The 15,886-nt window shown below is 41.1% G+C and overlaps 1 protein-coding gene across 4 annotated transcripts in view; it reads right to left on the bottom strand.

Annotated features, from left to right (window-relative positions):
- Positions 1-15,886, bottom strand: part of ehbp1 (EH domain binding protein 1) — a 102,744-nt gene that overhangs the window by 26,984 nt on the left and 59,874 nt on the right. For 3 of the 4 annotated variants that reach the window (XM_088304758.1, XM_088304759.1, XM_088304760.1), the window contains 3 exons: positions 6,108-6,258; positions 3,641-3,856; positions 1,890-2,062 (listed from right to left, as the gene is read on the bottom strand). In XM_088304758.1, the coding sequence (XP_088160884.1) occupies positions 1,890-2,062; positions 3,641-3,856; positions 6,108-6,258 (540 nt within the window). The remainder of the gene's footprint in view (positions 1-1,889; positions 2,063-3,640; positions 3,857-6,107; positions 6,259-15,886) is intronic. The other variant, XM_088304761.1, reaches the window with a different exon arrangement.

Here is a 15,886-nt window from a genome sequence, read left to right as displayed (position 1 = left end):
CTATTGTTTTCAAAGCGAACACGTGTTAAAAAGCTGCACGCTCGCTTCTCCCGCTATCAACCCCCTAAAAATAAGAGAGAGAAAAAAAAAAAGTAAAAACGCGTTATTAGCGCGTTTCCAAATGAGCCAAGCCGAGTGGAAAAAGAAAGCGTCGGAGGCGACTGCTAATGCTAATAGGACGCCGAAAAGTGTAATAAAGTCGACAATTAGGGGGCAAACATGTTCCGCCGCTTGAGACGGCGGCAGATAGTCAAACGGCTCGCACACAAGCAGGACTCGTTAACTTCGCTTCCGACTGTTGGCTCACAACGCCAGCAATTAAGTCGCTTCTTGTTCTGTTTGCTTGGATAAGCGACTAAAAAAAAAAAAAAGCTCACGTCCAGTCACGCCCAAGCGAATTTAGTGATGAAATACAATGTAAGACTTGCCAATTTAACAATTTGGAGGACATAAATCTTATAATAAAGTACTTGTGCTTCTTTCAGCTGTTATTCACATGGTAGCAGATTGGTAAAACCTCTACTTGTATTTAGCGGAAGTTTGAAGAAAGTTGCTTTTACAGATAGACTTGTTAACGACGAAAAAAAAAAAGTGCCTGTAAAAGTATGGACATCGGTTGCACACGTTCAAATGATGCTTGACCAGCATGAATATTGTACAAAATAAAATAATATTCCTCCATGTACACAATTTTATGTCTTCCTCCTTGGATGTTGTCTCAAACCGCTACAAAATTTAGTGGACGATCCTGTAGCACGGTTCATGAGGGGACATGCACGTGCGCACGCACACACACACCGTGTCACTCCAGCGGCCGTAAAGGACTAAGCCCTTTTTGGCTTTGAACACAAGAGGGTTGTTTATGTGAATCGATGATCAAAGTGTTGCCATAAGCGCACACCGACACACGCACGCACACACACGCAGTCACCTTATTCCTCTTGACATTCCCATCAATCAATTAAAGTGATGTTAAGACTGCGTGCGACTCAATATTCACATCAGCGGATACACACACTTAGAGTGGAGAAGGTCACAGTCAATAGCGACGACTGTTACTAATGTTACAGTGCAGGTGAGCATCCACACGCAGGACGCGCACGAGCATGCTCACAAAAACTGTCACGCACTGTCAGCAGAGTGACAGCTGGATTCAATGGATCTGATCGATGACACTTTTGAAGAAGCTTGCAGGTGTGTATTATTTTTATGTTCTAATTCCCCGCTAATTCATATTACACCATATGGAAAGCGCTTACAGGTAGGGCTGGGCGATATGGCCGAAAACTATATCGCGACGCATGTATGTCATATCGGTCGATATCAATATATATCGAACTATTATTATTTTTTTATTTTTACTATTGAAAATAAAAAAGGGAAAAGGGCTGAATTTCAATTTGTTTTATTTTAAAATGTAGCATTTCACCTTCAAAATGAACTAGAAAAAAAAAGTCAAACGCACGCCGGCCTCCCATTCGACGGAACTACGAATTAACGACTTAACTATTAAGCAAGCCTGCCTCTCTCCTCCGGAGCTCCCGTGTGATAGAAGTGAGAGACGTTTCCTCAAGTCGGCCGGTAAGACCACTTTACGCCACCCGTTTTTTTTGTTTTGTTTTGAGTCACGCTAGCTCAGCGGCGCATGCGTAAGCCTCAGGTTGTATTTCCTCAATGGGAGGGCGTTTGTGACGAATTGGGCAATAATCGGTCCAATCTCCTCCGTTGTTTTTTTTTGTTTTGGGATCGATAATTTATCGATACCATTTTCTATTGACGGCAATCACCCAACTATCGCGATACATATCGATATCGAATTATCGCCACAGGCTATTATGTCAAATAGTGTCCCTTTCACCATGTCCTGTTACATGTCTCGCAGTACGTACCTCCACTCCGTCTGCAGGGCTTATCGGGGAGGCGGAGGAGGAAGAGGTGGCGGTGGGTGTAGAAGAGGAAGAAGAGGACGACGGGGATGAAGGGCCGGTGGTGGCGGTGAAGGTGCTCGGTCTGACCGCGCTCAGCTTCTTCAGTTTCAGGTCGACATGTTTGCCGTTTCCTCCTGAAACAAATACAAAGAAAATACATAATTAATTCTTAAAATGCCCATAAACTGTTACTTCACAAACACAGAAGCCATTTTCCACCAAAAATGAGTTCTTGGCACTCCAGACCAGAACCTAAAGGTTAGATGTAACAGTTGTTTGGACTTATACCACTATTGCAGTAAACCTTTAGTGTCTTTCATTAGGCGGCAGCCATAAAACATTATTGAATCGGTATCCCGCAAAATAGCACCCAAAAATGAAAAAAGTTTGCATTGAGTTGAGTAAAGGCACTAGCACTGACACCATATCCATTTTCATTGATGGTTGCTGCGCATGCGATTTTCTCTTCAGTTGTGTCACCTTCCAGAAGCGACTTGCAGGGAAGGAGTGGCGAGCACAGCACTCCTGCCAAGTTGCAGCACTGCATGGTAGGGACATGAAAGAGGAGCAGGGAGACCTTTTCGTGCGTCACGCGCAACATGATGCATGCATGACACCAGACTACATTACACCAGATTGACACTTTTGAGCTGCTTTGATACATTTTGATGGAGGAATATTCCTAACAGTTTTTGTGAAAAATTGCTACAATCAAATTCACACACTGAAAATGAATGCTTAAATTTTGCGTGACTTTAGCGCTGCGTTTGCACATCATGCTTGAATAGTTACAAATTAAGTAAAGATGACAAAGGAAACAGTATTATTCGCTATATAATAGAATTGCAGGAAAATAAATGAAAAGTAGTTCTATCATATAATACAATAGAAATAAACTGAATTGTTTAAAAAAATACTTATTGTATTTTGGGGATGAAATTGAAAGTACTGTCCAAATAATTTATATAAATATTGTATATAGATTTCCTGCTACTTGACTTTCTTTTTAATCTTTGAAAAGTAGTAATACAATACAATACAAAATGCATATTACTATTAATATGACAACTTATTTAAAGATATAGCCTATCTTGTATTTTAAAAGTATTCTTACAATTTTCTTGTATTTGTAAAGTATTTAAAACATTTTCATGGTAGTGCTTTATTATTGTAATATTTTCATATAATTGTTTTATTTTTACACAGATCTATGAGGTGTCACTTTTTAATGACTCATAACCAAATGAAAAAACTGTATTTGCTCATTTCTGCAAGCATGCAAGTTAAATGCAAAGTTTTTTCCCAACTCATCATTTATGGACAATTATGATGTTTTTTCTTCTTCACTCAGCCTGATCATCACTTTGTTGCAACTTTTAATTATTAGACTCTTTCATGAATAGGAAGACGACTAAAGTGTCTAACATCAATGAAGAAGCAGCACAACACAACAACAAAGGTGTGAAGATAGTGCACTTAAAAGACTGTCTGGTTTTCATGTCCTTTTAGAGACTCCTCACAAATAATGTATCACACATCAGCAGGAAAATACAAAAACATGAAGAAGTCAGCAGATTTGGTTTTCTTTTTTTCTCTGGAAAGCACTTTTCTTTAACAAAACTACATATGTGAAAGAAAAGCTAATATACGACTGTGGAAAAGAGAGGAGCACCAGACAGTCAAACATGCAGCAGAACAGCCAGCAACTTTACCCGAGGATGTTAGCTCAGAGCTGGGGTTAGTAAGCTCCAGAGGGCCCTGGCTACAGCTGGATGGAGCCGGGAGCGACGCCTCCAGTGGCGCAGCAGCCAGGACAGACAGAGAGGTGGTGTTGTCAACAGAGTCACCCTCCACATCGAAGTCCTCACCCTTTTTACTATCAAGGCAATCATCGCCATGGCAACTCTCTTCTCCATCATGCAATATGTCTGTGGGTTGTTAGTAAGACAGGATAGGATAAGCAAATGTGTAAAAATAAATAAATAAGTATCATGGAAAGAAAGTTTGTTAGTTTTAGAAAATTCAGCCACTGAATCCAGGGCTAAGTTTACCTTAGCAAAATGAAATTTTGTAGGAATGTCAATCATGAGCAGAGCCACAAAAACTCCCAAGAGATCAAGTTTGAAAAGTCAAAGAAATGATGTTGGTTTTGTTTTAAAGCAGGCATTTTAGGTGAATCTTCCAATTTTCTTTCTTTCGTCACAGAAACTTTCTACCTGAATATTTAGCCCCTGAAACCAGATTCCTGGAGCAAAATAACATTTTGTAGATGTGTCTGCCATGCGGAGGCCCACAAAAGAGTCTCAAGAAGCTATGACCCCCCCCCCCCCCAAAAAAAACACTTTGGTCTGCCATTTTTATTTAAAGCCACCTTTTTAGCTTATTTCAGAACATTTCCAGGCATTCTACAGAGACAAATATCAATTGGAATATTTTTTAAATTCAGCCCCTAAAACCAGATTCTTTTAGCTAGATGAAATTTGGTCTATCATAACCCACAAAAGAATTCTCTTGTTTGACATTTTTATTGGAGGTGGGCAGGTTAAGATCATTTCAGCCTATTTCAAGGGGTAATTTATAAACAAACGTCTCTTACATGAATATTTAGAAAATTCAGTTCCTACATTTGGTCGGCATGGCTATCATAAGTGTACCCACAAAAAAAGGCTCGGGACGCCATGTCTGAAAAGACATGAGAGGTCTGCCATTTATGTTTCGAGCCAACATTTTAAGCTCATTTGCAGGGATCCTTCAAAGAAAAATCCATTTTCACAATTGTCTGATTCCTACGCCATTTATATTGGCCAATAGTAAGAATCATGAGTTTTCGGCTTTGCATGTGAGTGGAGCATGGAAACAAAGTTTGATGACTCACCAGAAGAAACTCTCTGTGACAATGAAAATAGACAAACAATAACTGCATTTTCCACTTGTTTTTTTCCCCCCCTAGTCTTCTTAATTTGCTATTTGCGATTTGGAGCGTGCATGCAAGTGGCTGGGGCTTAATTAAAGGCGCTAGAGTTGGAAAGTTTCTTTGCGGGCAGAAACACGAGGGTGGTGGGGTTAGGTTGAGTTGCATTAAAGGAGAGTGAGAGAGAGAGCGAGACAGAGAGAGAGCGAGAGAGAGAGAGAGAGGGAGAGAGAGGCTAGGATTAGCCGTTCTGCTCGGCAGGCCTTGTGTAACGCAGCCCAAAGCACTTCTTCTCCTCTTCTTCCTCGTCCTCCTCCATTTTCGTCTTCTTTCCTGGCTCCATTTTTAATGAGATCAACAATTAGTGCGATTCAGAGACGCTGAAGGAGCAAATAAATCAATCACGGCCCTACTTTGCCTCGCTCCTGATTTGCATCACCTATTTTGTTTACTCCTCCTAAAAGAAGAGCGCGTGCAAACAGTGGCACACAAGTTCCAAGAAGTGAAATGATGCTGCCTTGAAAGTAAACGGAAAATATGAAATCAAAATAATTGATAAACCTGCCTTTGTTATGTATCACTCTGATAAAATTTACCACACAAAACTGGAGCTCATTTCAATAAATCCTCTTAAACTGGCATGCAAACTTTAATTTTCAGGAAAAAACAGACTTCATCACCGGGAAACATTTTCTTGATGGTCTTACGAAATGACCGAGAATATTGAATTAACATCTCGCAAATGAACCAGTCACTATTTCTACGTAGCCCCTGAGAAATGCTCATAGAGCTCCAGTTGGAAAACAGTGGTGTAAAACTTCTAAATACTTTTGACCCTGTGAAAACACGCCGTCGTCCTTGATCCGAATGACACTTTTTTCTGAAACACCCATCTGTCCATCATCTTGCATAAACATGCCTAACAACGGAGGGCTTATCGTTAACGCCTCGGACACGGCAAAAGCTTTGATAACGCTAATTTTCATAATACCCCATCATTTGTAGGAAAATGGAAAGCACCGGGGAGCATGAATGGCAGAGTTTCACGGACCCGACAGGTCGGCTATTAGACGGGTTGGCTATTGGGAGGCTAAACTGACGTCGCAGTGTGTTGTGTTGATTAACAATTGGACCCGCGGTCAGCACAAAATGACATTTTGTTGTTCCTCTGAGGATTAGCGGAACCCCTTGAGAGAGCGTAATGGCAATGTGCGCTTAGTGTTAGCATAGCAAGAAGTGTGCTTGCATGCGAGCCTGCATGTCCTAACCTCCAGCCATGCCAGGAGCCTTGCCGCCCTTCAAAGCGCTGCCGGCCGGCAGGTCCAAGCTCATGTCAGACATCTTGACTCCGGATCGAGCCTCTGCGATCAGCTGCCTGGCCCGCTCACGCAGCTGACGCCGCCGCTCGGCATCCCGCTCCTATACAAAATATTAGCAAAGCATTTTCATCAAATTATGTCAGATTTAACAATTCATCAGGGAAAGAACTATTTTACGGCAGGTAACCCAAATGTCTTGTGTGGCGAAAAAGTTTTTGAAAATTCAGTCTTTGAAGCCTATTTAATCAAAATTAAATCAGGTAGGCATGCCTATTATTATTAGACCCACAAAAAAGCCTCTAGAAGCCATTCATCAAGTTACAGGATCCTCCCAAGATGTATTTGTTACACAGAATATGTCCAAATTGATTGCTATCAACTTTGAATTGCGTAAACTTGATAGATGAACAATGCAAAACCGCGAGGGATTTGAGGGTTTGTTTTATTTTTTGTTTTAAGTAGCAAAGTGTGACGACCTGCCAATAATCTTGTGAAGTTGATGTTTAAAATTGGCCTTGGAAGACTCATTAAAAATAATTCAAGATTTGCCATTCGTGAGACTTCCACAAATTTCACAATATTACAGCTTCTCCAGACTTGAGCTCAGTAAACATCCTCAGGAGTTCATGTTTTTATTAGTTTTAAGAAAATAGTTTTTTCTCCTATTTTTGGAATACTTATTACCAAATGCAACAATTTTGACAATTCATTCCGAATTCATCGCCAATGGAATGATGAAATGCAAAACATTTAACGTGTTACTGAACACAAACACACACAATAATGAATACATAATGAGTATCGAGCCGTCGTCATTGGCCTCATGTCAGAAATGCCATCTTTGGTGGCGATTCAATCTGATTGAAATGATAACACACACACACACGCGCACACCCACGCACACACACGCAAACACACGCACGCTGTGAGAGCAAACACTTAAATGGCAGGTAAATAACGACCATCTCGACAAGCACACATCAGCGCCCACATCATGGTGTCTTTGTTTTTAAATGGCAGTAATGTGGTCTAAAGGTAAACATGACACATTTCACGCACTTTGTGCACACGCTGTAAGCGCCGCAACCTCCAGAAGTTGCTTACTCTCTTGGTAACTTCTTCCTCCCTGTGGTTTCCTGTTAATCAGGCTTCTCCATATTGAAGCAAAGCTTTTTTTTTTTCCGCTCTCATTTTTTTAAGGTGCCCGCCTATTCAAGCAGGGCTCCCATTTATCCATTAACAAAACAAGCAGCGCCCCGCTAATGAGCTACATCTCTCCATTTCCATGTCAATTGTTTGTTTGTAGCCATTGTCGGTGCCGGGGACAATGGGGCTGCATTGTTAAGGCAGGCAACTTTAATGCACTCAGTCAGCGTGTGTATGTGTGCGTGCCCAAGGGGATGCCCAAAGGGAGATGGGAACAGACCTTTAAAGAGATAATGATACACACACATTAGGGAAATAAGGGGGGGGGGGACACAAAGAATTAAAAGTGAGAGAAGATAATCACTAGTGTAAAAAAAAAAGTTGACAGCATGGAGGAGGGTGCAGGAGGGGACAATAAAATGTAAGTAAATTACAGGAAATACATGAATGCAAAATAAAATTAGGACATTTATTATTCAAATACAGTACTGAATAATAATAATAATAATACAATAAAAATGTGCTTTATATTTAGATATGTGTGCATGTGTTAAAATGTGCAAAAACTTAAAAATCATATTGCCAGCCTAGATTGTAAAAAGTATGTTGATCGGATGTTTAAGGTTTCAACAATATGTGACAACTGCACAGTGAGAATTAGCGCACGCTTTAGGTCACTAATATTTGAATTTCAAAGGTCATATTAAAGAGAATAAAAATGATTTCCACAGTCAAAATATAGTTTTTGTCAGTTTTGTTATTTAAATTGAATTACGCATTCTCACAGCTGCATGTGTCGCATTATTGTCCGTTTTGTTACGTCCATTGAAGACAAAAGTAGTGTGAACTTTAAGTTTGTCTGCAAAAAGCTTCCCTCGGCAGAGACAAAAGCCAAGCAACAGCGGTACGACGGGTTCATGAATAAACATGACTCGTCTTTCTATTTCTCATTTTTTGCATTCCCTTGCAAAAATGACTTTCCTCTTTCGCTTGTTGTAATTATCTTGCATTTGACTGTTTTTCATGCGGCTTTTATGAGTGTAATATGATAAACGGCAATGTCACAGGCGGCAGGCCTCCTGGCAATGGACTGATTGCAGATACAGACACAACCAGCAGGTTTAAGTGTAGCAATAAGCATATAGCTCGTGTGCCCCAAACACGAGGGGAAAAACACCACGTTCTATTTTTTGGTGAGCAATTCCGGGGGACACAAGATGGGGAAATTGACTGTGTCTGTCCAGGGGCAAGGATTAACGCTATGGAAAAATGCATGTGACGAGCACCAGCCGAGCTCAGTCAGCTATAAAGACACTGATTAGAAAATAAGAGAACACGTATCGGGATGCTATATTGTAAAGGACAACATGTTATCTTGGGTAAGACGTCTCCGGAAAACACAGATGCAATGAAGACAATGTCGCCTTTGACACGTGGTTGTCATACAAACACGTACAGTATCTAACGGTAGAAGTGTACTCCAAGGTCAGTTGGAACAATGACAGTAGAAGTGAGGTGAAAAAACGATACTGTGAGAAATTTACCAGAGCTGGTCAAATGTTATACGATAATAATGATGAAGAGGCATGTGGTTTATTTTATTCTTCTATTTAACTAAACAATTATGTCAGTATTATGAACTAATAAAAACAACTCTTGGTGTTTCGCAGCGTTTGATAAAATTGCCACAATGAATGAATGTTCAAATTAGCTCAAAATCACAATATCAACCATTTTAAAAGATAAAACCGGAAAGCAGCCATGACGATGACACCTTTTTTTCTGAATGCTCAACGTGATCATGACATTTTTATGTTATGCTCCACCCATATTAAGGGAGAACAAGACCCAAAATGGCCCACTTTTCACTAACAAGCTCAGTTTTATGATCAGGAAATGAGTTATAATTACCTTTTTAATTTTAGAGACAGTAGGAAATAAGTGACAATTGGAAAAACGCCTACTTTTAATGAGGAATATGGCCACGCGACAGAACTACAACGCGCAGTTGTATACTTTGTAAATTAACAGCCCCCGGGATACGCACAGACCACTCGCAGTCATTTTTGAAACACAACTTGGATGAATAAAATAAAAAAAATCCCACATAAAGCAAACCAGCATCCGACTGATGTGATCAAGAAGATAGAAAAAAAAAAGCGGAAAAAAGGATGAGAAAACCCGGTGGTTGGCGGGAAGTGCTGCTACAAGAAAGGAAGCGCAGGGAGAAAGGAGACTTTTTCAATCACGTCTGTCGTTGACCGCTGGGCACCTCCAAGGGGGGAGAGGGGCTAAACGCTTGAGTGCGAGACTGAGACAGAGGGCTCCTCGGTGGGTTGGCGTCTGGACGAGGGCCTCTCTCTGCTCTGGAGGTTCTCTCCCTTTCCTTTTTTTTTTTTTTTTTTTTTAAACAGCAGAAGGTTTGTCGCCTTGCTTGCTCTTTTTCTGTGTGCGGCGGGCATGCACCGCTGGCTACGTACAGAGAGCTGTCGTGGGCACGCGGCGATGCCACACATCCACACACAATCACTAACTGGAAAAGGGGGTTGCCAACCTCCCAGATAGCCAGCCAGTCTGGCAGCCAGTCATGCAGGTCCAGACATTTGTCATAACAGGCTAATTCACGGTCGAGAGGTGCTTTAGGTCTCTATCTCACCCAACCACACGCACTACAACGGCGCACGCACACACACACACACACACGTATGAGCTGACGTTACACACCATTTACAACAACATAATGATGACCAAATCATGAGCTGCACGGTTCTCTTGATTCATCCGTTGGTTCATTTGTCACTGCCTCTGAAAGGCGGAATTTTCATGACTTTTTTTTTTTTTCATGACAAAGTTCTGTATACATGGCACAGAAAAGGAACAGGTACTTTCCCCACCTTTAGGTAGAACTTTTGCTGTCTTAAAAGCTTGTTCCCCACCCGTAGAGGATGTGATAACATCATAAGAAGACACATACGCTGAGGTCAAGGAGACAGGATAAAAGAGAGGGAAGCCAAGAAAATGGACCGGATAGCAGAAACAGCTGTTGACTCTAGACTCTAGATGTTTACGCTAAACTTTTGCCGCTACACATCATACAGTGTTAACGTAAGTCAAATTGGAATGTTAATAATCTGTCCAGTTAATTAATACAGCATTTTTTTCAGTAGCCTGATGTTTTCCTGTCATGCTCAAGATTGAATGTACACATCTAAATGAAGGCATGTGCTGGGTTTTTTGATAGGTGCACAGTACAGTGGCTCTTCTTTAATTCTTTATCAAATGCATTGATCGCCGTGGGCCCCGCCTTGCGCGCCCATTGATCCGCGCACTCCGTCTGGATGCGGACGATAAGCTCCCCCTTTCTGTCTCCCCCTCACCCGCTTTTCTTCTCTCCCCCTTTGGCGAAAATGGAGTGAGGATATTTCTAGCCATTTGAGTGTTTGTAAATGCTACATCAGTGTTGAATTTGAATGGTGACGTAGGCAAATTTGAATTCATATTTTTGTTGGAATTTCACTGCTTACCATGGCCTTTATTTTTTCTTAAATATTGATCACATGTAAAACATTTATTTTTAAAAACAAAAACTAATGCTATGACCATTTAAAACTAAACTAACTTTTTGAAAAAAATAATACTAATGGAAACTAAAAAATTCACCCAGAAAACCAATTAAAACTAAATTAAAAAAAAAACTCAAAATAAAATAAAAACTAATTATCATTAAAATTCCAAAACTATGATAACCCTGTTTTTGACACAATTAGTCAGACTGTTGAAAATGTTATTGTTACACTTTGTCTCCTAAAAAGAAAATAAGCAGTTTCATGTGTTGCCTTTTGTGCTCTGACCATACATATCATAAATCGATCATTTATTGGCAAATACAGTGCCAGGAATTAGACAGGATTTTTTTTAATAGATAAACTGACTTGTGCATGTGCATTTCGTTCCCTGACTGTGCCCAACATGAATCAAACCGTAACCTTAGACGAAGGTATCAACTCAACTCGACCCTGATATATTTTTTAAAGATAAAGGTCATGTCATATCATCATCCACACCGCTTATCCCGTACAGGGTCGCAGGGGGGTGCTGGAGCCTATCCCAGCTGACGACGGGCGAAAGGCACACCACACCCTGAACTGGTCACCAGCCAGTCACAGGGCAGGCATAGACACTGTCACCGAGTGGGAAGCGATCCCACGCTGCCCCCACTCAAGTCAGGCGGATGTACCACTCCACCATCGGTGACTCAAAGATAAAGGTGTCATTGCCATATATAATAAATCTTAGTCTCATTGTTGCCACTCCAACTTTAGAAGGAGTGTCTGAAAAAGTTTGGTAAAGGCTGTACAAGGAAATTAAAAAATTGTCTTCATGAAACAATTAAGCTTTGTAAACAGACAAAGTGTGTAAGGGTGGTGTTGTGTGTCAGTGTGTAACAAAGAACACTTGTGCAGATGGACAGGTCGAACAGGATGCACACAAACACACCACTGACAGGCGAGCAAGATGGGAAGGCTTTGCCCTTTATACGGATGCGATAAATGCCTTTAAGCAAAGGGGAAATAAACACCAGGTGAACTTTGTGGCTCGCACAGGTAACATGTCAACACCTTGAACTGAAACACATATTGACCTTTTATTATAATTTCTAAGACTAGAATGTAAGAAAAATAAGACATTAACCAACCAACCTTTTTTATGCATGGTTCTGTATAAACTGACCGACAGCTACAATGGCGTTCAAGGCAAAGGGCCGCGGACAGTGAAGTTTTGGGCATTACAGGCAGCAAACCGCTTATCCACACGAGGGTCGCGGGCATGCTGGAGCCTATCCCAGCTAGCTTCGGGCAGTAGGCGGGATACAACCTGAATTGATTGCCAGCCAATGGGGGTGGATTTAAAAAGAATAATAATCTAAGTACTACTTAGAACCAGCATGGGACTGTAACTTTGCACTGGTTAGTCCACCTCAAAGTGCTCACTGGGCACTGCAAGGTCAACGCGTATCACCAAGGAGGTGGACTTTTGAACAAGAAGACAAAGAGGGAAAAAAAAAAAAAAAAAAAATGAAGAGGAAAAATTATCTTCAGGGTACCACCGGGACGTCACACAGTTGTGGCCGCCTCATAGTGCAATGTGGCAGGTCACGATTTTATAGAGAGCCTGCAGAGTTTAATCGGAGACAACAACAAAATGACATTGTGGCTACAAATATGGCCGCATATTGGCGACCAAATATTAATGAGAAATTCACCTGGCTAGAAAATGTAGAGTAAGTGTTGTGTCATTCTCTTTATTTTATGGTAGCTTTAAAGTAAAAAAAAAAAAAAAAAAAAAAGAAGGCAAAATAATTTGTCAGACTGAAAAATATCAGCATTTTTACGAGTGCAGACAAGCAGTATCACATCCCTACTCACAATGAATAAAGAAGCGTCAGGAACAACAGTCATGTTCACACATACAGTGGCTGTCATTCTAAAACAAAATGTCCGTGTGTGTGCGCCGGTTCTGTTGACCTATGCTCTCCCTCCTGCCATCCCTAATTGTAGCCCACAGTGACTGCTGCTTTCATGTAAGGTCACACAGGTCCACTCCTCGCTTTGCTTCCCGTGTGCGCTCACAAACGCTTTCTTTCTCTCTACCTCCATTCCCACCCTTTGTCTAAACGGTCCCAAAAAGAACATCGGAACGTGTGACTGCCAATAGCGGTGACAACATTTTGATTTTCATCATTGAGTAATCATTAACTTCTGATTACAGCCTCCCGACAGCAATTATTCTCTGATTTCTGTTGTCCTTCAGGTAAGCACCGATTATCTTTTGTGTTTAATCAATATAAGACTTTTACAAACATCTGCTTTTACTTTAGAAAACAATGACCAAACGAGTGACTGAATCAGTTTCAAAAAGGGTTTATGAGGACAACTCTCGGGTGATACGACTTCATTTTTTTTTTTTTTAAATAAATAACAATTGGTTAATCTGAGGACAAAATAGTTTTGTAATACAATTAAATGCAAAATAAAATATGATGTGATTTTTCAACGGAACAATCAATTCTAAAAATATTCAACAGTGACAGCGCCGGTGTTGAGTGACCACAAAGGTCTGATGTGTGCTTCTGAAAAAGTGGCTGAAAACGTCTCATTTTCATTCATTCATAATGGGAAAATATGATTTGCGATACGAGTGTCTTGAGTTACGGGGGTGATACGAAATAAATCAAAGTTGTGTCACGAGGTACCACTGTATTTACTTTTGCCGTTCTATTTTGCGTTTCCAACTAGTTTTACCCAAAAATTGGGTAAGACTCAAATTAATTTAGCACTTTGATGTGCCGCTCCACCGTTTGAGGACTCGTGTTATGCAAATTGCGTCATGTCCAGTTACTTTTTTTGTCCGTGGCGTCTTGTCTCGCTTGAGCTCGTCTTGTTCATTAGCAGACGAGAATAGTAATTTCACAGCGGCATAGTCATGTTAATTGTCACTGTGATGACGATGATGTGTGTGTACCTGTTCACTGCATGTGTGTGTGTGTGTGTTGAAGACACGCACACATTCCTCCGTGTTTTCCAGGTAAGAGACTTCCCTGCTCACTGACTCGTTGAGATTCCTATAATTGGGTCCCGTTTGATTTTTGCCGACGTGAGACCCCCACCTCGCCTACACGCCTCCACCTTCGCCGCGGAGGGGACGCCGGGGTCTCCGCTGCGCTGACCCTGGCGGCTCCCCCGCCATTGGCTGCACTCTGAACCTGACTTTGCTGCTTTTCCCGTCATTCCTTTTGTGGCCAAAACAAGAACTTTCCCTCCTCTCTCCAGAAGTGGCCGCCTCAGTTTTTTTCCTCACCAGCTCCCAAGCACAAGATAGAGGCTGTGTTGTTTGCGTTTTTGTGCTGTCTCTATCCGGCTCAGTACCAAATAGGTTGTGGGCTGTTTTTTTTCTTTTTTTATTTTTTTTTTGGGTGGGGAAGGCTTTGAGCACTTTTTGGGGACTATCCACCTTATGAGAACAAGTGTTATCTGAATTATGTCATGTTGTCTTTTTTCACGGCACAGCGTTAAATCATACAGCTCTCGGCCCAATTTCATTTAATGCACTAAACTTGACTCATCCGTAACAACAGTAAGAAATGGGAAACTTGGCATTTCTGTAAAACATTGCCTGCATTTTTTTTTTTTAACGGTTATCCTTTTCTTTTCGAAGCGCCCCCTTTCTACCCCTCTCCCCCCCATCCTTCACCCTCCTCTTTCCTTCAGTCTCTTCTTTTTGAAGCATCTGCCCCTAATGAAACTAAATAGTTGGCCTGGGAGTTCCTTTGCACCATGTGTGTTGGAGTGTGCGGGGAGATGTGTCGTGGCTGAATCGGCCAAAGGAGAGATCAAAGACGTGTGTGAGTGTGTGTGTGCGTGCGAGCGCGAGAGTGCCAGTGTGTGTTAATGAGCAAGAGTAATGCAGCTTGGTTGCATCACAAGAGCCGATCAAGCCGTCAAGAGAAGAAAGCAGTAACACACATGCACACACTCATTCGCATGCCTCGTGTTCATGTTTGACACAATCGCATGCAGCACTTCAAGAGGGAAAATGTCAAATGTTTTATGTTCACCTTTCAGCTCCTCCACGAGTCATAAAGCCAATTTAAACGACTGCGGCAGAGACCTTAAAAGGTCCGACAAGACCCTAAAAGTTTCCAACAACGCAACAGGCGGCGAACTAACATTAGCAGCCAACTATGTGTATTTATTTAATTATTTATTTTTAAGAGTAGGGCTTAACAGTTTCAGGAAAAGCCTGAATTGCAATTTTTGTGACACGTACTGATATTTCAATTGCATTTATGATTAACCCACCTCTGTTGATGGGCAAACATTGTGTGAGAGGAAGGTGCCGGCGTTAAATGTGTCGATAAAACTGATGAAATTATAGTTGATGATAAAGATTCTGGGTCAGCCAAGAGCACTGCAAAAATAAGGTTTTGCCGATCATGTGATCGCTTGTCTGGAATTTGCGATTTCAATATAAAAAAATAAATAAATACTACCACAGGGAGCTAATTAAGTCACCGAGTTGTTCAGATTTAATTTGCATTTTATATCATCAATGATTTTGAAAATAGAACTTCAAGCATAGCGATTTCAGCATGGAAGATATTTACACCTTAAACTAAAAAATAGATTATTTATTTATTTTACAAATATCTTTTCCCTTCTTAGCCGAAGTACATGAAAATGAGTAACAGACGTGTTTTCAAAATTGAGCATGAGTACGAAAGCTAACTGATACTTTCAAGTGATCAATCAACATAAAACTGATAATAATGGCAAAAAGACGTGTCAATAATTTTAAAAACGCGCATTGAACGCCACATCGGCAACCGAGCCAAGACGACACTCCTTCCCCGCCTCACTTTTCTCCTTAGCCACTTCCCAGGCTAAATTAATTGAATTAAGTTTTACCTTATGCATGCTAAACAGCACGGCGGCTACTTAGACAAGCGGCAAGGAAGATGGCGAACCGGCCTGATAACACACATGCACATACGCACACTCACGCTAATCAAAAGAAGACATCGA

The sequence above is a fragment of the Idiotropiscis lumnitzeri genome, chromosome 9, assembly GCF_059441095.1.
Source record: "Idiotropiscis lumnitzeri isolate Australia: NSW breed Sydney's pygmy pipehorse chromosome 9, RoL_Ilum_1.0, whole genome shotgun sequence".
Classification (NCBI taxonomy): domain Eukaryota; kingdom Metazoa; phylum Chordata; class Actinopteri; order Syngnathiformes; family Syngnathidae; genus Idiotropiscis; species Idiotropiscis lumnitzeri.
Note: the sequence above shows the minus strand (reverse complement) of the source record. Positions and strands in the feature narration are given on the sequence as shown.